The sequence below is a fragment of the Barbus barbus genome (assembly GCF_936440315.1).
Source record: "Barbus barbus genome assembly, chromosome: 26".
In the NCBI taxonomy this organism is placed as follows: domain Eukaryota; kingdom Metazoa; phylum Chordata; class Actinopteri; order Cypriniformes; family Cyprinidae; genus Barbus; species Barbus barbus.
Genome location: NC_136754.1, coordinates 28,591,839 through 28,617,807, shown reverse-complemented (window position 1 = coordinate 28,617,807; position 25,969 = coordinate 28,591,839). Strand labels below are relative to the sequence as shown.

General features: G+C 40.0%; 1 protein-coding gene across 1 annotated transcript in view; it reads right to left on the bottom strand.

The window, feature by feature from the left end:
* Positions 1-25,969, bottom strand: part of LOC306846254 (corticotropin-releasing factor receptor 2-like) — an 88,782-nt gene that overhangs the window by 43,829 nt on the left and 18,984 nt on the right. Inside the window, exons 3-6 of the mRNA XM_079379493.1 lie at positions 8,748-8,833; positions 7,673-7,779; positions 6,948-7,065; positions 5,878-6,031 (exon numbers count right to left, since the gene is read on the bottom strand). Coding sequence (XP_079235619.1) covers positions 5,878-6,031; positions 6,948-7,065; positions 7,673-7,779; positions 8,748-8,833 — 465 coding nt within the window. The remainder of the gene's footprint in view (positions 1-5,877; positions 6,032-6,947; positions 7,066-7,672; positions 7,780-8,747; positions 8,834-25,969) is intronic.

The window sequence follows — 25,969 nt, the reverse complement described above, 5'->3', positions numbered from 1 at the left end:
GAGTAAACTCAAATTAACAGTCTTTAATGTAGACATCAGGGCAAGGCAGGGAAAGACAAGGCAAGGCTGACAGACAGGAATACCGGGGAGTAACGAGTAGACCAGACAAAATCAAACTGAATGGACAGGACTATAAATACACAGGATAATCATACATAATTAGACAAACACTGCTGGACAAGAATTAACTAATAATCACACTAGACGAGGTCAGGAAACAAACCAAATATGGAAACATGAGGCGGGAACACAAGACACACACGACAGAGGTCTGACAGCACTCAAGAGATGTAGTAAGGTACTGTGCAGATCTTAAATAAACAATGTCAAGCTATGATATAGCTCATTATAAATGAAGTAGATTTAATATGGTGGTCATTGTGTGTTATAAATAATCATACTCTTAAAAGTTATAACCACAAATACGTAAGTACTATAATGTATTATAATCATTGTTATGATTATTCATGAGATTTTATAACACATTATAAGTTTTTTTATAATGCATTATGCATTCATTATAATGCCTTAAGAATACCCTTATAAAGTATTATAAATACGGGCTTCATAGAAAGTGTTACCTAAAATTCTATCCTTATCCCTTCCTGTCCTAGCTTTTACTACTTTGAACGATGACTGAAACCTTATATAACAGGCACTTTTATTGCCAGTGTTTATTGCCATCTTATGGTAAATCGCTTGTTGTATTCCTCAATTGTACATCGCTTTGGATAAAAGCATCTGCCAAATCAATAAATGTAAAATGCAAACGTAAAACCAGACGTGTCACATATTGTGAAATACACCTGGCTACTTTAATATCTCCATAAATAGATAATATATATGAACCGAGCCCAAACAGCAAGCCCAAAGATGCCTAATAAATGCCACTTATTATACGTGGACATGGCAACCAAGAGTGTGCCCTAATATTTTCTAATAATTATCTTGGTCGCTGTAATATTTGGTCAAAAATAGTGGAAACCAAATGCTTGAGATGACAAAACACTCATATGGTTTCAATGGTGTCAATCATTGCAGTTTCAAAAGTGAGTTCTGTTCCATACACACACAAAACTGTAATGTATTGCATTCATTCCAATATTTAAATATATTTGTCACTCCTGAAACTTTAAAGGGTGTACATGGTCTGGATGTGCTTAACTGCATTGCTGGACTGCTGCTTACAGACAGCTCTAAAACCCACAGAATCCTCTAGTTACACAGACAGAGAAGACTGTGAATGTCAAATATCAAACAGTTTGCACAAGTCCTTGGAATGGCATTTAGCATCTTCAGTAACACATGCCTGCAAATATTATGTGGAGCTCTTCACAATAATCTGTACTACACTTAAAATACTTTATAACATTTAATTGCATTAGTGCTGATTCTTTCAAGTGCTTAATAATGTGACAATCTGTTATTTAAGACAATGAAATTCAATCATTTTCAGAATGTTGACACCAGTTGTGTTGGGTTCGGTTGCGTTTCTAAATATGAAGAGCTCAGATATTTAAAATGTCATTTTGAATATAATAAAATTATAGAACATATGAAAAATGGAAGCATTTTATAATTAGCATGACCTGTGTGACAGCACTAATTTGACATTTCAGCTCAATGCAATCAATACCTGAGTTCAGCAAATGTCATCACAATTAAACTGTCTGAAATTAAGCTGATATTTTGAAGAATGTTGGTATCAAAACAGTAACTTGCATAGAGGGAAAATACTATAGATGTCAATGGCTACCATCAACCGTTTGGTTACAAACATTCTTTCAAATATTTTATTTTGTGTTCAACAGAAGAAAGTAACTCATACAGGTTTATAACAATATGAGGGTGAATACATTGACATAATTTTTATTTTGGGGTGAACTATCCCTTTAATTAGGGGTATACTGAAATTGAGTTGAAATGAAACACTGAGCGGTTGAAATGATGCTTACAGCCTATCGTTTTCCATATTCAGCTCTTTTCTTAAATTGCAGCCTTGCAGGACAACCTCAGCCCTGAATGGTAAATTCAATGTGCCTTGTGCAACAATACCCGGTTAATCCCCTCAAATATATGGTTGAGGAATATATGTGCCGGCTGGACTTCAGAGGCAGTCAAAGAGCTTAGACTGTGACTAATTTGGCACTCTGTGCCACCAGACACTCAAGTTTGTGAGATCAGCCACATGACTGCAGTGTTTGCTGAACTTTACTCTAACAAAGAGCAGTTTCAGAATGTTGATGCAGAAACACATTATGACTCATATTCAACAAGGAGACTGGTTTGTTATGTTTTGAAAGATGCATAAGATTTTCATATTTTAATCATTCAGAAACACAAGAACTTCCTCAGGGTTCTCCTGGTGGAAAAGCTTAGCAATTTTAGGAATTTCCTTTTAGCCTGGCCTTAGCTGCTTCTGACTCGACTGTGACTCCAGGTCATGCCTTGAATTACCTTATTGATTGGATAATTCTGACAAAATCAGAGGCTTTGGTGTCTCAGCATTGAGACCTTGTTCTCAATCACCTTCAGAGGCTGGCTATCATTGCTAACCATACGCTATGTTAGCAGCAAAGTTACTAGATAGAAACCCAAAAGTTGATGCTTCAAAAACCACAGAACGCAAACACAATAGTGATCCATAAGACCTGAGTTGATGAATATCTTCTGAAACTAAACTGGGCCCGTATTCCTAAAGATTCTAAGAATCCTTTTAGAGAGCTCCTAATTTAGCTTAAAAATTTCTAACTAGGAGTCTTATCTTAAAAGTGATTCAGGACCAATCTGAGAGCAACTCTGAGCGAGGAAAAGACAAAAACTTTTACCTTAGTGAGGAGGCGGGGCTGACCCTGTTGCTAGCTATGACACATTCTTTTAAAGACTGTGATTGGTTGGTTGTCAAGAAGGAAATAAAAGAGCGCTTTTAAGAGTAGGGTATATTATAAGCCTTCACTTTGAAATTACAGGCGTAATTTTTCCTGTTTTACCGTACTCTCTCTCTCTCTCTCTCTCTCTCACACACACACACACACACACACACATACACACACACATTATATATGTATATATATTCTTTATTTTTTATTTACCACGCTGTCATACTTACCGTATTTTATAGGAAATGAGACATATAAGTGCTGTAACAGACCCAAATCATCACTGCTGCATAGTTGCATTTTTCCAGTTGCCAAATAAAAATTATAAATATGTTAACTGTCAAAACTATTAGATTTAATCAGTTAAAAATTATAAATATGGTTTAAATACAACTGGCTCTAGAACAAGTCAGATCCAATTAGTTAAAGGTATAGTTCACCCAAAATTTCTGTCATTAATTACTCACTCTCATGTCGTTCCAAAAACGTAAGACCTTTGTTCATCTTCGGAACTCAAATTACGATATTTTTTATGTAATCTGAGAGCTCTCTGACCCTCCATAGACAGCAATGTAATTACCATGATCAAGACACAGAAAGATAGCAAGGAGATCGGTAAAATAGTCCATGTGACATCAGTGGTTCAACCGTAATTTTACGAAGCTACAAGAATACTTTTTGTGCACAAAGAAACAATAATATAATTTATTCAGAAATTCTTCTCCCCGAGTTACTGTCTTCCAACGTAATCAGCGTTGTTTACGCTCAGCATGTGCGCGCTGTCTACTGAGCATAAACATTACGTTCTGTATGTGCATAGGTACATCTTCCAACATGGTTGTATGAGGAATGAAAAGCTACATAAAATAATTATTGCCAAACATTCAACACTCTCTAAACATAACACTCTTAAGTATTTTCTTATTTAAATCCAAATGGTGATTTATTTATTTTTTGTTTGTTTTTTTGGACCAGGCAGAGTTTGCAAATAATGTGCCCTAAAAATTTTTGAATATCACACTGTGACTGGCATTGGGACACTACACATTCTCTTTGTTTATCCTTCAGGACTGTGAAAGTGCAGAGGATGAGTTGGGATTGAGACAACAGAGGGAATGTATGTCTTTTGTGCAGAGGCTGCAGGTCCTGGAGATGAACCTACGGATGCTGGTGGAAGTTTTGTAGAGTCACAATTAGGTGTTTGATGCTTTTTAGACTGATTTATGTGCTTAACTTATACTACACAAAAGGACCTCAAGTGCACGTTTGAAGTCTTTCAGAAAATCCTGATTGAACTGGATACAATCAAGCTGTCACCAAAGCACTCCAAACAATGACAATTGAGATGACATGTTGCCAATTTAAATGTTAAAAGATAAAAATGTATATGTAGAACGTTCCTTTTACCTCTGAGCCTTCTGACATTTTTTCTGATCACTATCCTATTGTTCTAGATTATTGCATTTTTTAAAATGTTAGTGCAACATTAGTACTATTATCATTGAAATACCTCATGTATCTCTCTCTACCTCACGTTTGCACAGTTCTCGAGGAAACTGAGCTTATTTCTGTACTCTGTTAAAAATGTTTGCATATATTTGTGAAATTTGGTAAATTGTGGCAAACTATTTTGAAAATACTGTTTAACCTTAATGTGCATGTAAATATGAAGACACTTTATTTTTGTATATAGCCAAATGCTTTGAAGCATTAATAAATCGTAAAATGTAACAGAATGGTCTGGCTGTTCTTTTATGTGTTTTGTAGTTAGATTTTGTTGTAGCACATTGTGATTGGGTGGAGGGGGTTAATGAATATTATGAAATATGTTGGGTTTATTAATAAACATTACGTAAATGTATTTTAAGTACATTGGGTTTATTTACATTATACATTCAATATTCAAAACTGTTCTTGAGAAATAGTTCAGCAAATTTGACACCAAAATGAACAAGAGGCTAAATCTTCGCAAAGCTTTAGCACACTGAGACGAAACTTGGTAAATGTCATCACAAGCATGGCCTGGAGGTAGCTGCACAGTTTCAGAGCAACACCACCTACTGGTCAATGGACATGAAAAAAATACTATTTTTGGTTACAACTTCTGAACAGTTTGCCTAATAACGACAAAACTTGTCACTAAATTCAGAGCACCATATAGAGTCAAAGTTTTGCCATGTCATCTATTTTGGGCATCGGCCAATTTGAATTTAGTCATAAAATGCAATATTTTATGAACATTAGTATATCCTTACAAAACGTGGCATGTGTCATTGCCACAGTGCCCTGAAGGATATGCAAAGTTTGGATCCGGTGCCTCCTTGTGACCAAAAATTTAAATTTTAAAACCTTTTTTTGTTCAGATATTTTCATGGGAGTCCTTGTACCATGTAGAGTGCAATGATGGCAAATATGTCCCTCAGTGTTAATTTATCACAGAAATGACTTTTGCAAACCTTTTCTAAGCTGTTCTCTGATCGGGATGAAACCGTTTAAATAATAACCTATTTGGTTTACTTTATAGAAAAAATCCAATCAAAACTGAGGAGACCATGTTTTATGTTCTCATTACTATAAATGACTATTCATTTTAGACAGAATTAATTATTTTTGCTCAATTTGACACTTATGTAAGTGCTCACTCTGAGGGCACAGAAAAAAAAAATGTGGGCTTTTCACAGGATATCAGTAGACAGTGTTAGCTGATAAACTACAGTATGTTAGCTTAAACTCTAAGCATGCCAACTAATGCTTTTGTGTGCTCATCCTCACCTTGAAAGCTCTCTGTGGCATCTAGTCAAAAGTGTGTCCTCTACGTGGCATAAGTACCTTTGCAATGTCCAAATATTTTGTGATATTCTTAAGAATCACATGAAAGATGATGTTCCAAATAAACCAAAAAGAATAGCAGACTACATTTCAGCTTTCTTATTCAATGCAAATTGCAGATGATTAGGCCTTTCAAAATAAGCAGACTTGTGTAAATAAATCAACTCACACCATCCAATGAAGAGGAAGACCCATTTTCGAAGCTTGTCTGTGGAATATGTCATCACAATAGCCGTGTGAAGATAGCAGCCCTCCACAAACATCCAGAAAAAATTGGTCACCACAAAGTAATTATAGATTGTTGTTATAAGTCGGCACCAGGGCTGTACAGAGAGAAAGGGATAGGGTGTTAATTGAGGTGAATATAAGGATCTTTTACAACACTGCTAACCTTTTACAGACTTTATGCTAAAATAAAACCTTTTATAGATCATAAAACAACCTCACGTCTCAGGTTTTTCAAACATTTTAAAATGTGTTTTATAAGTTGCTGTAACTTGAAAAACAACCCAGGTTACGTATGTAACCCAGGTTCCCTGAAGGGAACGAGAGCTGCGCCCGAAGACGCTATGGGAACGTTCCCATAGCGTCTTCGGACGCAGCTCGACGTTCCTGGAAGGGAACGACCTAGGTTACGTATGTAACCCAGGTTCCCTGAAGGGAACGAGAGCTGCGTCCGAAGACGCTATGGGAACGTTCCCATAGCGTCTTCGGACGCAGCTCGACGTTCCTGGAAGGGAACTAAGAGGTGCATCTTTGTACCTTATTTACCCCTAAATGGTATATGTTAGTACCTAGTGTATATTTTGAACTGGCATTCATCAAGGCTATTAATCTGTCTTTTGCTTTGCAAAACACTCGTTTCACGTCACTCTCAATGAACACATAGTTCCTTTGTTCTTCAGTAAAGCTTTCGACAGAATCTAAATTAGCATTGTATGTTAGAAACATTGCAAAATGAAGTACTGTGCATTTGACTTTTGATCTCTTCTCTTCACTGTCAATTACTTTGTCAAGTTTGAAATGGAAGACTCTAATGAGGAACTAGATACCAGCAGCCTAAAATAACACTAAAGTGTTTTCACAGAGAAACAAATACCCCATGCAATACCTTCAGTAATACAGTAATACAATATCGGTGAGGAATCAACTGGCAACGTAATAAATGTAAATGTTAGAAACCTACTGATGGGTTTACATACTAATAAGCTGATAAGTAAGTTTATAAGTGTTTCATACCTCATTCGTCTCATAAATGTTTTCGTCAATCAGTTGAAGCAAAAACCACATTACATTCCTCAGAATGAAAGTTGTAATTAAGTTCCAGTGGATTATGTTGCGAAGGCATCGGATGCTCCTTGAATTTAAAAAGATAAATCAATGAAACAAGCATTTCAGCAATTACACTGTGACACAGTTTTAGCATTGCATGAGCTGATTAAGGACTTATATATGCATGAATATGAAACTGTGCAAAGAGGAGCCAGAGCCAGAGTTAAGGAAATATTCAGTAACACTTTCTATGAAGCCTAGCTGTATATTTAAAGATTATGTGTTTAATTTATTTTCATGCATCAACTTCACCTGAGAAGTGGAGACACTGTGACTGTGGTGTGACTTTAGCAAATAAATTATCCTCATTAGAATCATTTTCATAATATATCCATTTTTCCTTCATTGAATTAGCATTTCTTAGGCCTCAGCACAAGGTATTACTCACACACTACACTCTCAGAAATAAAGGTACAAAAGCTGTCACTGGACCGGTACCTTTTTAAAAGGTACACTTTTGTACCTATTAGGTTCAAATATGTACACTTTAAGTACTAATATGTACCTTTGAGGTACCAAAATGGACACTTTATGTATGAAATGTACCTTTTGAAAAGGCACCGCCACAGTGACAGCTTTTGTACCTTTATTTCTGAAAATGTATGGTGCTGAAAATAAACCAACACACTTACCTCAAGCACAGAAAGAGAATGAAGGCGATAACGAGAGCTCCAACAGATATACAGTGACCAAAGTAGTTAATGATGAGGGCTATCTTGTAGTGCATGGGGTACTTCCTCTGTTAAAAAAAATAAATTTAAAAATTAAAAAGATTAAAGAAGGAACTCAGTGTCCTAACATATGAATGTATAATAAATGATTGCAATTATGGCACAAATCAATAGTTGTTACTCAGTGACCAATATTTTATGGAAGCTTCCAAAAGACTAAAAGAGAAACAGATTAATTTCTATATTTCTCCTGAGTCCTTGAATGAGGTCACAAAACTCTGACACAGCACTAAAGGCATCCAATTGTCCTTTTGCATAATGCTTGCATGCAGAAGTCATGTTAAGTGAGAAGTGAGATGAAGTAAGATGAAGACTATATATCAGTTACACAGCATCCAATACTATGTATATGCTTCCCATTTTTTATGTCAAATAGGCTACTCCATAACATGCGATGATAGAAAAATAATTGAGCCAAATGGATTACATGCTATGCACGTCATTCAGAATAGAGGCATTATGGATTCTGTAAACAACATAAAGTAAAAGCATTGACATAGCAACATCTGATCAAACATTTTCAGTTGCTTTCAGTAAGTACATAATATATATAATGCACAAATCTGGCAAAGAGATTTTTTTTTTTATATTTGTTTTCTATATTTTTTATATTTTGTTTTTACTTTATTTATTTTAAATCTAATTGACTTATAAAAGACCATATTCAAGTTCCATATGTTCACATTCACGACCATATTCAAACATGAAACACCAGTTGAGTAAACATTGCAGCTGGTGCAGAGGAAAATGGGAGAAATGTTATTACAGCGTTCCCTGTTGGAAAACAGATCAAATGAAGGTTGTCAAATTTACTGTAACTCACTTTACAGCTGTATTTAAAACTTTATGCAAAGGCATAATAAAAGAAAGAAAGAAAGAAAGAAAGAAAGAAAGAAAGAAAGAAAGAAAGAAAGAAAGAAAGAAAGAAAGAAAGTTAGTTAATGTACAGTTCAGGTTTTATTGCACATTTACCCACCTTTTCCTCTAAAATGGGCTCACAGTTGGAGTAGTTACTTTTCAGTGCCCACGTGCCATTGTCCAAACACTCTCTGTATGCAATTCCTGCAGAGAGGAGAATGAAAGCAGAAGGTCATAAGTCAGTGTAGTTCTTAAAGCCCAAAAAGGTGTCTTTTAGTTTCTGTGTATCTCCTGAAATGTTTCATTGTCCAGTGCTCATAATAAGTTCAAATTCACAAGTTAAAATAAATGGGTAGTCAAAAACATATTTGAACAAAATGTCCTAGCTCAAGAACTTGCTGAATGCACATGTATAATATAAAACAGCTTGATGGAAGTGACTCATTTAAAGTTTTATTCTATTTCAAGGGCTGTTGGCTGGGTCTAGAGTAAACTTTCCACTTAAGAGTTCACCTATTTGATATGTTGTTTTCCATTTGGCTATTTGAACATGTAATATGCAAATGCACAGAAGGATTTACTTCATTTCTTATTCCTAGGTATTAATTTGAATATCTCAGAAAATCCAGCATGCTTAAATTGTCTTGCTTTGCACTACCATTTTTTCACACTTCATGGAAAATTCTTATCTCTTTTCCAAGCTGCACTTGTGAACTTAATAAATTCGATTTTTTCAAAATCCTGTTAATATACTGCATCTCATTATTATGGCAATTTTAATAGAGACTTCAGAATTCACAAACAGTCAGCTGTTTTTATCAAATAAATTTGAACCACTGCTTTAGGTAAATGCAGGCACAGTTCTATGGGGGTACTAAGAATTGAACATTATTTTTTATTTATTTATTTTATTTTTTATTAAAAATGTAATTAATGCAATATAAAGATGCATCCCAATAAGCTGTTTTATTTAGGCCTATTTATTTTATATGTATTTTATTATTTATTTATTTTTCACTTGGTAGATCTCGGTGAGTTTCTCATTTGAAAAGTAGATCCCCACACAAAAAAGTGTGGGCACCCCTGCTCCACTACATCGTTACATTCATCATTCTGTGTGTATTTTGTTTTCTTTCTGTGGATTATGAGGTTGCGGGATATGACAGCAACTGTCTATGTAAAAATACTAGTGCTACCAAACAATTCATCGCGATTAATCAAAATATTTTTTTTTTTACATATATATGTGTGAGTACTTTGTATATTTATTATGTATCTATAAATATACTGTTACAGAAGTAGGACACAGACTGAGTGACGTAATGTGAACGGGTTTTATTGACAGACTAGAGGTGGTGGAATGAATCAGGTAAGTGATGATACTAGGATTCTTCGGTGTTCAGGAGGGATGGTAACTTGAATATCTTTTTCCAAACAGGAGACACGGAACAGGAGTAACTGCATACCTCACCAACACAGTGGATCAGGATGAGACTCGGTAGCTGACAGACTTGGAAGACACACTTGGGATGAAACACAGCAGGTAAGTAAACAAGACGGTAAGTATCAAGCATAGAGATATGATAGGTATAGTAGTCCTCTTCGTAGGAACGAGACCGGACACTGGAGTGTTGTGAGGTGTGAGTATTTGAGGAGTGCGGGATGATTGCCATTGATGACGTGCAGGTCCAGGTGATTAGAATTCAGGTGAAGGAGTGCGCTGTGATTGACTGGTGATTGAGCCTGGCCGATCTGTGACATTACCCCCCTCTCCACGGCCCGCTCCTGAGGGCCGAGGACTCCGATGTCATGGTGGTCTACCTCTTCCTCTGGGTGCAGGACGATCAGGATGACTGGCATGGAACTCCTTGAGTAAGGCTGGATCTAGTACATCGTCTCTGGGGACCCAAGATCTCTCCTCAGGGCCGTATCCCTCCTAGTACACGAGGTACTCCAGACGACCACCATGGCGTCGGGAGTCCAAGATCTCCTTGACCTGATAGATGGTGCCATCCTCCAGGATTAATGGGAGAGGAGGCTCCTCCATCGGGCCAGGCTCTGTGGAGGGAGAAACAGGAGAGTGGTAAGGTTTAAGGAGGGATACGTGGAACGTGGTATGAATTCTGTACTGGGGTGGAAGCTGGAGCTGGTAGGTGACTGGGTTGATTTGTTTGGTGATGGTGAAGGGACCAACAAATCTGGGACTTAATTTTCTGCAGGGTAGGCGCATCCTGACGTCTCTGGTGGACAGCCAGACCTTCTGTCCAGGTTGGTACTGGGGAGCTTCAGAATGTCGAAGGTCAGCTGTCATTCTGCGCCTACGCACTGCTCGTTGCAGATGATGGTGAGCGGCGTCCCAGACCCTCTCTCTCTCTCGGAACCAGTAGTCCACTGATGGAACATCCGACAGTTCCCCGGACCAGGGGAACATGGGTGGCTGGTAACCGAGTACACACTGGAACGGAGTCAAACTGGTGGCAGATTGGCGCAAGGAGTTTTGGGTGTACTCTGCCCAGCCAATGAACTTGACGACGACATGATTTAGAAAATCGATCAATGATCACCAGGATACATGTGTTACCGTCGGAGGCAGGCAGATCGGTGATGAAGTCTACTCCTAGGTGTGACCAGGGCCGATTTGGAACGGGCAGAGGAAGCAGCTTAACCGCTGGCAGGTGGCGTGGACTTTTGGACACTGCACACTCTGCACAGCCCTGGACGAACCTTCTTACATCCCGAGCCATATTGGGCCACCAGAAGATCTTTCAGCAGCGAGAGGGTGTTGTTGGCCCCTGGGTGGCCAGTGCCCAGAGATGTATGTACAGACAGGATGAGAGGAGTGCCTTGAACCTTGGGGATATACTGCAAACCATGTGGACAACCTGGCGGAGTGGCCGTGGAAGCATTGGAGGAGGTGAACGGGCTGGAATTCCACTGAATGGGGCTTACTATGATCTTTTCGGGGTAAGATGGGTTCTGGTCCTTCTTCAATTTCCTGTTTAGAGTCATGGAGTCGAGACAGTGCGTCAGCTTTAACATTCTTGGGACCAAGTCGATAGGAAATTGTGAAATTGAAGTGCGTGAAAAAGAGAGCCCATCGGGCTTAACGAGGGTTACGTCTCTTGGCTTCCTTCAGATACTGGAGATTCTTATGATCAGTAAGGACGGTAAACAGATGTAGCGCACCCTCCAACCAATGCCTCCACTCTTCAAGGGCCAGCTTGATGGCGAGGAGTTCTCGATTACCTATATCGTAGTTTCTCTCCGCCAGGCTGAGTTTGCGGGAAAAGAAGACACATGGATGGAGTTTAAATGGTGTCCCCTGCTGCTGAGACAGGATGGCACCAACTCCTGAGGTGGATGCGTCAACTTCCACGATGAACGGTTCACTGGGGTCAGGGTGCACGAGTACTGGAGCGTTCATAAACGCTTCCTTGAGATGCTTGAAGGCTTCGGTGACAGTGGGGTTCCAGACAAGTGATTTGGGTTTGTTGCGAAGCAAGTTGGTCAAAGGGCCTGTGTTGGTGCTGTACTCGTGAATGAAGCGGGTGGTAAAAGTTGGCAAACCCCAGGAACCGTTGCAGTTCCTTAATGGTACCAGGAGTGGGCAATCCTCGAATGGCCTCCACCTTCCCCTCATCCATCCGGATGCCACCGCTATCGATGTTGTATCCTAAAAACTGCACTGAGGACTGATGGAACGTACACTTCTCTGCCTTGAGGAACAGGTGGAAGTCTCTCAGGCGTGTCAGGACCCCCTCAACGCGGCGACGATGTTCGGCCATGCTCCGGGAGTAGATGAGAATATCATCAATGTAGACCAGCACAAACTTGTGGAGAAACTCCCGGAGCACCTCATGCATAAAGTCTTGGAATACGGAGGGGGCGTTGACAAGACCATAGGGCATGACTAAGTACTCATAGTGGCCAGTAGGAGTCATGAAAGCCATTTTCCACTCATCCACACAGTTATATCCACACAAAATAACCGTCAATCTCCCTCGGTCTGGGGCTCCATGCAAGATCTCACCTCGTGGAGTTTCAATGATCATGAGAACTGTGAGGAATCAGCCCAGAACTACACAGGAGGATCTTGTCAATGATCTCAAGGCAGCTGGGACCATAGTCACCAAGAAAACAATTACGCCGTGAAGGACTGAAAGAGCACACAAGGTACAGGTCCGTCTGAAGTTTGCCAATGATTTAGAGGAGAAAGTGTTGTTGTCAGATGAGACCAAAATCCAGCTCTTTGCATCAAGCCAGGCAGGGCATTGAAAATGGGTCGTGGATGGGTATTCCAGCATGACAATGACCCAAAACACACAGCCAAGGCAACAAAGGAGTGGCTCAAGAAGAAGCACATTAACCTTAAGGAGTGGCCTAGCCAGTCTCCAGACCTTAATCCCATAGAAAATCTGTGGTGGGAGCAGAAGGTTTGTGTTGCCAAACGTCAGCCTCGAAACCTTAAATACTTGGAGAGGATCTGCAAAGAGGAGTGGGACAAAATCCCTCCTGAGATGTGTGCAAACCTGGTGGCCAACTACAAGAAACGTCTGACCTCTTTGATGGCCAACAAGGGTTTTGCCACCAAGTACTAAGTCATGTTTTGCGACGGGGTCAAATACTTATTTCACTGATTAAAATGCAAATCACTTAACTTTTTTTTTATGTGTTTTTCGGGATTTGTTGTTGTTGTTTTGAAGTTTTGAGATATTTACGGTAAGAAATTTACAAAATATCTTCATGGAACATGGTCTTTACTTAATATCCTAATGATTTTTGGCATAAAAGAAAAATCGATAATTTTGTCCCACACAATGTATTTTTGGTTATTGCTACAAATATACACCAGCGACTTAAGACTGGTTTTGTGCTCCAGGGACACATATTAGAATGATTTCTAAAGGAGCATGTGACACTGAAGACTGGCGTATTGATGCTGAAAATACAGCTTTGATCACAGGAATAAAGTAGCCTATATGTTAAAACATTCAAATAGATATTTTAAATTGACAATATATCACAATATTGCAATGTTTACTTTTTTTTTTTATAAATAAATGTAGCCTTGGTGAGCATGAGAGACTTTCCAAAAAAAAAGGGGGGGGGGGGGGGTCTGGAGGATGTTGGGGGGTCTTGAAATATTTTTCTCTACAAAAGGGGGGCCCAGCAGAAAAAGTTTGGGAACCACTGTTTTACAGGATTTAAGTTAATCGGGAAATATTAACCTATGTATGCTAGTTTTCCTGTAAAAATGAATTAGCATTAATCAACCTGTTACGCTGATTTCATGAATGTTTAGTAGTTATTTGTAACTTGGCGATTATTGGGAGCTAATTTTTTATTTATTATGTTTTTGCCATCATTATGATTTGAGTGTTAAATGATGAGGTCTGCAGGCTGCTAACGCATATATCATTGACAGGACGGACTGGCTCTGGTTCTTGTTGCCTTGAGCCAGTCACATACTGTTTTTTGCAGCTCTCTTATTTAGTCCCTGAGTGGTGTTTATGGGTCAAGTGTCTGGCTCAACTTATTATTATTATGGGTGTAATAAATAAACCCTGACAGGGTGATCAGGACCCCATAGCAGAGCAGTTTTCTATGACCCTAAAGGGGTTTATTTTGCAATAACCACCATATTACACGGTTTATTACATGGCCACTTGCCACATAAGTAAATCATTTGGCAAGAAATATTGAGTTTAGTTATTTTATTAGCTCTTTAAAGACAAAGCTTCCGTGAGGAAAAGCAGTTCCTAACAAGCAGCTTTGACCCTAGACAAACAAAGAAATTCAAGAAAGAAACGCTGCTCTCAAGTCCCCAGATGAGCAGTCAATACACAGCATTGCTATTGTCAAAAGTTATTATCAGGATTTTGGGAATAATTCCTCAGACCTAGGGGAGCAACTACACATTTGCTGAGGGGTATGCAAGATCAGAGCTGCTGCCTCAATTTTCCTTGATCTTTAGACAAATAAGAGTAACATCTTTTGACCAAAAAAAAAAAAAAAGTTTGTTAAATTAGTTTAAATATAGATAAGCAAGAATTAAATCTATAAAATATGCTGTATTGGGGGAAGTCGTGGCCCAATGGTTAGAGAGTCGGACTCGTAATCGAAAGGTTGCGAGTTCGAGCCCCCGGCCGGCAGGAATTGTAGGTGGGGGGAGTGAATGTCCAGCGCTCTCTCCACCCTCAATACCACGACTGAGGTGCCCTTGAGCAAGGCACCGAACCTCAAATTGCTCCCCGGGCGCCGCAGCATGGCTGCCCACTGCTCCGGGTGTGTGTTCACGGTGTGTGTGTGTGCGCGTGTGTGTGTGTGCATTTGTTCACTACTCACTGCTGTGTGTGTGCACTTGGATGGGTTAAACGCAGAGCACCAATTTCGAGTATGGGTCACCATACTTGACAATACGTCACGACTTACTTACTTTACTTTATTCATTGAACTATATTCATCCAAAATAAAGGGCATATCATGCAAACTAAGTGTTCAAAAATTGTACAGGATTTAAGTTAGTCTGGAAACATAAACCAATGTATGAAGTAAAATAAGCTAATATTCCTGTTAAAATGAACTAGCATCAATCAAGCTATTATATGCTTTTGACAATAAAGAGATCGTTGTACTATAAAAATGTCCTGTAAGTTACAGAGCTTAAACTCCTCGTTCCTCACTGCAAAAATAGCTTTGCTTAAACCAGGTTCAACAGCTTGTTTGGATTGTGTGAGTCTGTGATGTCACAAGGGCCTAAAATACTTTTGCATATGACTGTCACTTTAGAAAGACAGATGCTTGCTTTTACATCATCAGATGCTTAGCCCCATTCTCTGGCTCTCTCAGTCATAAACAACTGAGGAGAGAAGAGCAGATACTCAAATCTTAAGGCCAATTCATCCTGTACTGACAGACACAGACAGAAATTGAGCATTTCGATCAAAGATCTAGATACAAAATGGAAAATGATAATTTTTTACAAAATCATGACTGTTTCTGGTGAAAAAACTGCATCTAAAACAACTACTTTTAAGTCATAATATCTTCTGTGGCTGCTCATTTCTTCACCCGCTCTGGAGACATTTGCTTTCTTATCTCTGTGCTACAGTAAACTGATAAGATATTTCACAAAATATTATATATATGTTAAATCTGCAATATTTTAACCTGCAATCTTTCCTGATAATTTTAGTCATAATATCCTGTGTGAACCATTCCTACCTGTTCACTTGTTTTCATCATCTCTTCATTGTTCTGTCTATTTTCATGGTGAATTTATCATTACAATGTTAACTTTAAGTATGAAACTACTTACATACCATGAAACAGTGGTTAAAAACTCCCAATAATATATATTTTACAAGTGCTTTAAATGAATAAACTATTAAAAACTTATATATATGCTAGATCAAGTCTTTGAGACATTTATTTTTTTGTGAATATCCACGTACAAAGCAATACAACCATTTTATATGCTAAATTATAAATTAATTAAATGTTTATCTGCAGAATTAATTTCAATAGAAACAGAAGCAGAAAAATATTCTGTTCCAAATGATTGGTTCTAAGCAACACTCTCCATCACAAGCAAGTACTTTTTAATGCGTTGTTTTTCATTTTCAACTCTTTTTTTCTGCGCTTCCTTCCTCTATCAGTTTAGGTCTTTTGACTGTGTCTGTGACTGACTTTAGATGAGCTAATGTGTGCGGTTGATATGTAATTTTGTAATTACATATTTAACTTTTTGAACTCATTTAAAATGCTGCACTCCTCTAATGAATAAGCTTTTGATTATTTAACATTTTATTAAAGATGATTTTCAAAGAATGATTTTGGCCTAATGCGCCCCAAACACCCCCCCCAACCCCCCCCCAAACCCAATCCCAACACACACACACACACACGATGCCCTTATGCACTGCATACTGTATTATACTCCCATTTTTTGCACCCCATGCATTAAACCCATGTTTCATAGACCCACAGCCCGACACAGCATCGTAAATTAATGAAATGTACTGGTTCACAGAATACAGTTGACAGCATGTGAAACACTATCCTGTAATTTATTTATCATACTGAATAATCTAACCCTTAACCTGTTTTCAACCACCGAGTTTTGCATTTCACGAGAACACAAAATGTGCCTTTGCCGTATAAACAGCGTGCTGAGGTGTAAAATCTTGTTTTAGATATGAAGAGACTGGAGACTGACAGGAGAATAATGCCTGCCTATTCTCATTCACAACAGCTCCACAAATTTGCAGTGTTTTCATCACTGCATTGACAATACAAAACTTAGTTTTGGAAGTCTCGATGTATAAACAGCACTTTGGGAGTGTTAATTATTATTAAATTTGACTTCGTTGACTTTTTTTTTTTCTTTTCTGGCATGCTCCAAAATGCCCCTTTTTATCTTCGTACTGAAGCATGTTAAAATTCTCATTATCAACAACAGGAAAAAGATATTTAAATGTAAATTATTTATTTGTTTTAAAGTGAACATTTATCCACAAAGTTATCTTGTAACAATCATGTAATTAAGCTGCCTTTGACCCTGAAAAATACTAAAATAAGCTACTAAAATAAATTCCAGGAACACTTATAAAATCAAGAGGGTTTTACAATAAAGGGTTTGACTCTCTATTTGGGAGGCAGTTTCCTTTCAGCTAAAGTATTTACTAGTATCTGCTTTTTTACCCTCATTATACCCACAAGACAATAAATCAGGCAACAAGGCTTAATTTAGGGAATTTGATTTTTTGTCAATATGTCACCGAAGTTGAAGAGAGATTTCTCCAAGTGCTGTCAAACTGAGTAGAAGTGATAACCAGATCCACTTCAAACTACTTTAAAGACAACAAAAAGGAGTGATACTTTTAAAGTCAGTGCTATATGAGGCTTTATATAACTCACATTCAACTTTATGATCAGTTAATTGCGCTGAGACCCTTTTTTCACGTCGGTGTTGGCAAATATGTTGGGAGAATCAAACGCTCACTCCTCCACAGTGACTGTTCGCTGACTCTTTAGAAGTCTCTTCACAATAGATGCTTTCACGTCTCCTCACTATTGTCTCTTTGCACTTGGTTAAAAACTCGAGTCCATCCTTTCTTTCATTTATGCACTGAAAAGAGTTTAAATTAGTGACAGGAATTTATTGTCATAAACAGGATTTATTTAAGTTGTAACAGGTCCCCTGATTTATTTTTAGATGTTGTGCTAACCATGGTAAAATCAATGCATATTCTTGCTATATTATACTGAGGATTGTTATAGAGTAATGTGTAGTGAGTTCAGTCAGGTTAATTGTTGCTAAACTTATTACAAGACTCTCTGTACTCACCCATATTTGTTTTTTTATGCCATTTATTTTCTCCTGTGGGTAAATGTTGACTCCTTTATCTCTCTTTCTCTTTTTTAAATACCACAGTGAAGGTTTGGATATGTTTTGAGAATATGATTTATTGAGGTCAGTAAAAAGCATGGTTTCCAATTAAAAATGATTAATCAAACTTCTTAAGCTCCTATCATTATTTTGATTAGTTTTGTTGGCACAATAATGTGGATCATTACATTATTTAATGTGTGGGATGTAACTTAATAAAATTGTCTCATTAATTTGGAAATTGGGCAGTAGATTCCTGGCAATCTTTGCATAGGATTTGATAAAGAGAAAAAAAATAATAAATTGTGTTGTTTTATTTGCTTTTAGACCTGCTAGTGTTTAATTGTAACATTTAAAAGAGTATATGTTATGTAAATGTGTTTGTGGTTACTGCTGTGCTGAAGATTAGACTACATGGAGGTACACACATTGACTCTATGAGTGATGGAGCAACTTATTTTATTTGATTTCTTATTTTTTTCAACTAAATCAATTTGTTTTTGCTACAAATTATTAGGTTCCTCTAGCTCAGTGCAGTTTGTAAGTTGAACATAATTTCATTGTCAAAATGATTAAACCAAAATGATTGATGCAAACAGTTGTGTTTTTTTGCTGAGCCAACACATTATTTTTTTAGAGTGCAGATCACAAAGACTACACAGGTTTGTCAGCATAATTCAGGTTTGATACTTCAAATGCTAGCTCTGTTCCAGATAAGAAAGTCAGCAGCACATTTTACACACCACTTTTCAGCACAAGATTCTTCTACCGGACAGAGAGTGGCTTCATGACTTTTTGTACTGAAACCAATATCTTGTGCACTAAAAATTACTCAATGTAGATTTTGGTGAGATAAATAGTTATGTTTACCCTATTAATTTTGTGTTACCTGCAGAAAAGAAAAAACATCACCCACATCTGGGATGGCCTGACAATGAGTAAATTAACAGCAACATTTCATTTTTGGGTGAACTATCCCTTTAAATGATCCAATCTTACTACATGATCTGAGTAGTACATTTTACTGCAGGAAGGTTATTTTTCATGTCCAGAAAATAGCATTGCTTAGAATTAATGGACAGCTACATTTGCTGTAATCCCTATAACATTGTCACTATATTCTATCTGGTAATGTTTTGCTGACCACGACTGCCAATCTTATGATTTTTTAACAGAAGGTTTTTACAATTTATTGCTACACACATGTCGAATGAGTAGAATGTTGTAGTCTGCTTATGAGTTTTGTTTATGGCAGACTTTTTCTTGAAGTGTTGAAGCGTGCATTACAATCTGTTGCAACCAATTTCATTACCATATTTTATCTAAACATGTCGACTCGCATGAGTTTAACCCATGTGGCTCTGGGCGCATCTCCAGGGCAGTGACAGGGTGTTCTGAAACGAGGAGGAAAAGTCCAAACAGATTTGTTTATTTATTTTGTATAAATAAAATGCAAATTCATGTCCCAGTTACACTTAATGTTGTCACATTTTCCCGGTTGAATAAACAATTACACTGTCCAAAACAAACAAAGAAATTAAAATTCTATTTTGCATTTTTATATTAACAATAATTAATGTGATTCATTAATAATCTATAACATTTCTTTTTTACATTTATTCCAAAATAATAACTCAAGGCAGTAAAAATGTTAACAATATATTTTATGAACTGATGCTCAGCTGTTCTTTTTAATTGTCAACTTATTTTTGGATCATCAGTCATCAAAACTCAGTAAACGCTAGACACAGAGATGTACAGTTAATTTCATCAAGCTTATTGCTTACTAAAAAACCCATAAATCATTTTTTCAGGCCATTTCAAGTTTTATTTTGACTTGACAAGGAGGTGATATCTGAGGGATATTGGGATTTATATTGCATGTTTTGATTCTTATCACCTTCCATATCTGTTTGGATTATCTTCCCTTGTATTTCAAATCAACTGCTACACATATCCTTGCCTTCCTCATCCCTGCTATGCATTACAAGTGCAACAGAGGCATCGCCTCCTCTTACCTGATTTTCCCTCATTCATTCTTAATTAAACCTCACCAAATCCACTGTATGCTTTAGGGGATCTGTTAAAGCTCAATGGGCTCAGGGGAGGCACACTGCGTCCCGCTGTAATTCTACCCCCCGGTTTTCACAAACACACAGAAAAATTAGTGATTAATACACTTTTTAATGTCATATTTTGTAATGTTTTGATTGATTCTCTAATGTTTTTCATAAAGTTTTTTTGATTGCCTTAATTGCCTCCTCAGAGGAAACGCCCCTGCCCCAGGATTAAAATACAAATACACAAACACAGATAATAGGAATATGTTTTTCCTCTAATGTGAATATCAAAATGGCTGCAGGTTCTCGATGCAAACTCTAGTAAAGCAAAGTAAGGAAAACGAGGGGAATGCTAAAAGGAGCCGAGCATTCAGGAACATGACAAATGAAACTGAATTAGCAATGTCAGATTTAAGAGTTTATTTTTTTAGGAATGGAAGGGCTGTCGAATACCTTAAAGGCTGTTCAGTTTCTTAATGACACACCAGGGGTTGTATTGCATGAGCGGGAAATCAAGGACCTGGTGCCACGATGAAGAACACAGGCATAGATGAACATTTTGGAATAACGAATGTGTCATTAGCCAGCACAAATGGGAAGGACATCTTTAAAATATGCATAAACCTCTTTAGCAACATCTTCCGCTGCCATTAATATTTATTAAGCAAACTGGGAACAGCTTACCTGAATCTCGGGGTTAAGCACAATCTATTCATTACTTTGAGTGCTGCCAGTATCCAGTAAACAGTGGATCAACACCACTCACACACACACACATAGGGAGAATTTAAACCTATAGCTGCTTGTGATGGACATATTGATTAAATGTTTTGTGATGCTGCACTTCCATAAATCTCATTAACAATGTACTTACGACTTAAAAGCTGGCCTTCTTTCAACAAAACCGGCATCGAAAATGACAAGACAAATAACACTAGAGCTTTCTATATTAAAATTCATCCAACAGTATTAGTTCCAACAGTATTAAACCTAAAGCCATGTTATGGGAATGCTAATGATATATACAGCAGTCAAAAGAAGGGTAGACAAGTAGTTCACCATTGAAAATTACATCATTACTTATTCATCCTCATCGTCTTCATGTTTATGTTATTTTGTTCTGTGTAAAAATAATACTGTTCTGTCATTAATAAATAACTACACAGGTACAAATGAGTAAGTCAATATTATCATGCTATTATTTCCTAATAAGAAACTCTGGTTAAGGATATAGTAAGTAATAGTTTCATGATTAGTGTGAAACTAATCAATGACTAATGCTGAACAAATTAACATTAACCACTACTTTAATATTATCCACTTACATAATAAGTAATAGCAGACTTATGGCTTGGTTTGTCGCGAATCCTGGCCATGCACTTCCACTCATTCACCACCAGAGGTCACCCGTTCACCACATGGACTTTTCACACTACACAACACATTGGACTCCATTTCCCACTATGCATTGCACAGATCAGCTGTCACCATTCACTCATCACACACACCTGATCACCATTTCACAATCACCATCACTCTATTTAAGCCTGGGATTGCTCTTGCTCAGGGCCGAGTATTGTTAGCGTATATCACTTGCATAGCGATAGCAACTCTACAGAGCCATTATCATAGTCTTAGTCTTGTCTTGCCTTGTTTATCTTGCCGTGTCTGACCCTGCCTTTGTTTCCTGGATTTACCCCTTTGCCTTGCCGTTTGGACTCTGGTCGCTCCCCGTTTGGATTATTGCTCTCGTCTCTGGATTCTCTCTCTGCCTTGCCCCTTTGGATACTGTTCGCTCATCGTTGACCCACGCTTGCTCCACGGATTGCTCTGTCTTGCCCTTGCCATACCTGTTTGCCCCTGTCTAACCCTGCCTGTTTTCTGACCATGTTTAGTAATAAAGCCTTGCATATGGATCCGCACGTCTCACGTCTCGTCAGCCCCGTAACAGAATACTCGGCCACACAAGGATCCAGCGGCTTTTCCAGAGAACATTAACCAGGTATGGACATTGCACGGCTGTTATTAACCCTCGAGCAGGGCTCGCGACTGCTCGAGGATTATATTCAGGAGTATTTGGACCTTGCCTATTTTTCTGATCTGCCGGACTATGCACTTATAGATTTTTTCTGTGAGGGCATTAATCAGCCGCTCAAGACTCAGTTAATCCGCGAGGGTCCCCGTTCATCTCTCAGTAAATTTATGGACTATGCTTTGCTGTGTGTGGGCTCTCCGTTCACTGTGGGTGTTGCGGAGGAACGCGGCACCGCACTCACTCACAAAATGGCGGCAGCAACAGCACCCCTTCACGTCATGCCTGTCAAGCCAGAGTCTGCTCACGTCGTCGCTGTCAAGCCAGAGTCTGCTCACGTCGTCGCTGTCAAGCCAGAGTCTGCTCACGTCGTCGCTGTCAAGCCAGAGTCTGCTCACGTCGTCGCTGTCAAGCCAGAGTCTGCTCACGTCGTCGCTGTCAAGCCAGAGTCTGCTCACGTCGTCGCTGTCAAGCCAGAGTCTGCTCACGTCGTCGCTGTCAAGCCAGAGTCTGCTCACGTCGTCGCTGTCAAGCCAGAGTCTGCTCACGTCGTCGCTGTCAAGCCAGAGTCTGCTCACGTCGTCGCTGTCAAGCCAGAGTCTGCTCACGTCGCCGCTGTCAAGCCAGAGTCTGCTCACGTCGCCGCTGTCAAGCCAGAGTCTGCTCACGTCGCCGCTGTCAAGCCAGAGTCTGCTCACGTCGCCGCTGTCAAGCCAGAGTCTGCTCACGTCGCCGCTGTCAAGCCAGAGTCTGCTCACGTCGCCGCTGTCAAGCCAGAGTCACACCACGTCTCCGCTGTCAAGCCAGAGTCACACCACGTCACAGTGCTCCAGCCAGAGTCTGTCACACCCAAGGATTCAAGGTCGGTCCTTCGAGTTCTGATATCCAGTGTGATGGACCCACCACTGATGTCAGTGCGAGTAGCTGGCATTCCCAGGGCCTCAACCCTGTCTGTTACAGAGACTGTTCCCCTGACCTCAGTACTTCCCGTTATGGCGGTTGCCATTTTGAGTGTGTGGGCTGCACACTGTGCTCCTGAGGCCTCTCCTGTCCACGAGTCTGCTCCTGAGGCCTCTTCAGTCCACGAGTCTGCCCCAGAACTTCCAGAGGAGGCGGCGTCCACTGCAGAACCACCAGAGGTGGCAGCTTCCGCTGCAGAACCTCCCGAGGTGGTGGCGCCCACTCATGAACTCACTGTTTGCCCTGTCACGGCCACGGAGGCCGTCCCTGAACTCGCTGTTTGCCCTGTCACGGCCACGGAGGCCGTTCCTGTACTCCCTGTCTGCCTTGTCACGGCCACGGAGGCCGTTCCTGACCTCATGGTCTGCCCTGTCACGGCCACGGAGGCCGTTCCTGAACTCACTGTCTGCCCCGTCACGGCCATGGAGGCCGTTCCTGAACTCACTGTCTGCCCTGTCATGGCCACGGAGGCCGTTCCTGACGTCACTGTCTACCCTGTCACGGCCACGGAGGCCGTTCCTGACGTCACTGTCTACCCTGTCACGGCCACGGAGGCCGTTCCTGACCTCATGGTCTGCCCTGTCACGGCCATGGAGGCCGTTCCTGAACTCACTGTCTGCCCTGTCACGGCCATGGAGACAGTTTCTGAACTCACTGTCTGCCCTGTCACGGTCATGAAGGCCGCCCCTGAACTCACTGTCTGTCCTGTCACGGCCAAAGAGGCCGTCTGTGAGCTCACGCCCTGTCCTGTCACGGCTAAAGAGGCCGTCTGTGAGCTCTCACCCTGTCCTGTCACGGCTAAAAACGCCGTCTATGAATCCTCGTCCTGCCCTGCCGCGCCCCCTGAGATCATGAATGCTCTCCCTGTATTGTCTGTCTCTGCTCTCCCTGTGTTGTCTGTCTCTGTTTCCCCCAGATCTCAGACTCTGCCATGGTTTCCTGCCCAGTCTGCTTCCTGGCGAGGGTTTTCTGCTCAGGTCTGGTGGTCCTCTGCCCCGCCATGGTGGTCTTCTGCTCGGGTCTGGTGGTCGTCTGCTCCACCGTGGTGGTCTTCTACTCCGGTCTGGTGGGCTCCTGGTCCGTCTACTCCGCCCTGGTGGGCTCTTGCTCGGGTCTGGTGGTCGTCTGCCCCGCCGTGGTGGTCTTCTGCTCGGGTCTGGTGGTCGTCTGCTCCGCCGTGGGGGTCTTCTGCTCGGGTCTGGTGGTCGTCTGCTCCGCTGTGGTGGTCTTCTACTCCGGTCTGGTGGTCATCTACTCCGCCCTGGTGGGCTCCTGGTCCGTCTGCTCCGCCCTGGTGGGCTCTTGCTCTGTCCTGGTCTCCGGTTCCGCCTGGGTTTCCTGCTCTGCCGGTTCTTCCTCAGGGACCTGGCCCTCCGTCCCTCCCCCTGCTCCGCCTCCGCGCCACCGCCCTCCTGGATTGTTTAGGAGCGTCTGGAAGCCGCTCCTTGGGGGGGGGCTATGTCGCGAATCCTGGCCATGCACTTCCACTCATTCACCACCAGAGGTCACCCGTTCACCACATGGACTTTTCACACTACACAACACATTGGACTCCATTTCCCACTATGCATTGCACAGATCAGCTGTCACCATTCACTCATCACACACACCTGATCACCATTTCACAATCACCATCACTCTATTTAAGCCTGGGATTGCTCTTGCTCAGGGCCGAGTATTGTTAGCGTATATCACTTGCATAGCGATAGCAACTCTACAGAGCCATTATCATAGTCTTAGTCTTGTCTTGCCTTGTTTATCTTGCCGTGTCTGACCCTGCCTTTGTTTCCTGGATTTACCCCTTTGCCTTGCCGTTTGGACTCTGGTCGCTCCCCGTTTGGATCATTGCTCTCGTCTCTGGATTCTCTCTCTGCCTTGCCCCTTTGGATACTGTTCGCTCATCGTTGACCCACGCTTGCTCCACGGATTGCTCTGTCTTGCCCTTGCCATACCTGTTTGCCCCTGTCTAACCCTGCCTGTTTTCTGACCATGTTTAGTAATAAAGCCTTGCATATGGATCCGCACGTCTCACGTCTCGTCAGCCCCGTAACATGGTTAAGCTGTGAGTACACTTTATCAGTCCCCTTACACAGCTATTTCATGTTTACTTTTTAAATGTAGTTTTCAGGACCTTAGTCCTCTGGCTAATTTTCAATCAAACAGTCCATTCTGAAAAACCTCACGGAACACATTTATTATTGCATAGGTGTCAGTCAAAGTTAATCAAACATCAGCCAGTGCAAGATAAACAAACAAAAAAAGTGTATTTGATTTCTTATTTGTTATTGGCAGCACACCTGCAAAAAGCAAGTAATCATGTTCTGGTAGGCTGAAACAATGCTATGTAAATAGCAGAAGTTGTGTTAAGTCATTCATTTTGGAGATAAGTTCTTTGTGCAAGACAAATTATCAGAATATCTTGCAATGGGTTGCATTGTAAAAAAAGACCCTAAAATATAAAATAAACTGAAATTAAAAATGTATAAAATAAACTTACAACAATAATAATAATATAGACATAATAAAGTACATAGATACAGTGGGGCAAGTAAGTATTTGATACACTGCCGTTTGAACTGCCGAAACGTGACAAATCGGCAGTGCATCAAATACTTATTTGCCCCACTGTACAAGTTACACTGTAAAGGGCCAATACAGGGCACAATAAAGAAATAATTCAACCAAAAATTAAAGACAAGGCATCCCACTTCGGTGTGTGCATCAAATTAAATGAACAAAAGTGATGTTATATACACAGAAAACAAATTAAATGCAAGCAAAGTGTCTACTTTAATGTTTCAAATATCATTTGTGAAAGAAATTGTCAAAATATTGTCATTCCATCATCATTCAGCATAACATATACAGGTATTTATGCAAAAATGAAATAACCTTAT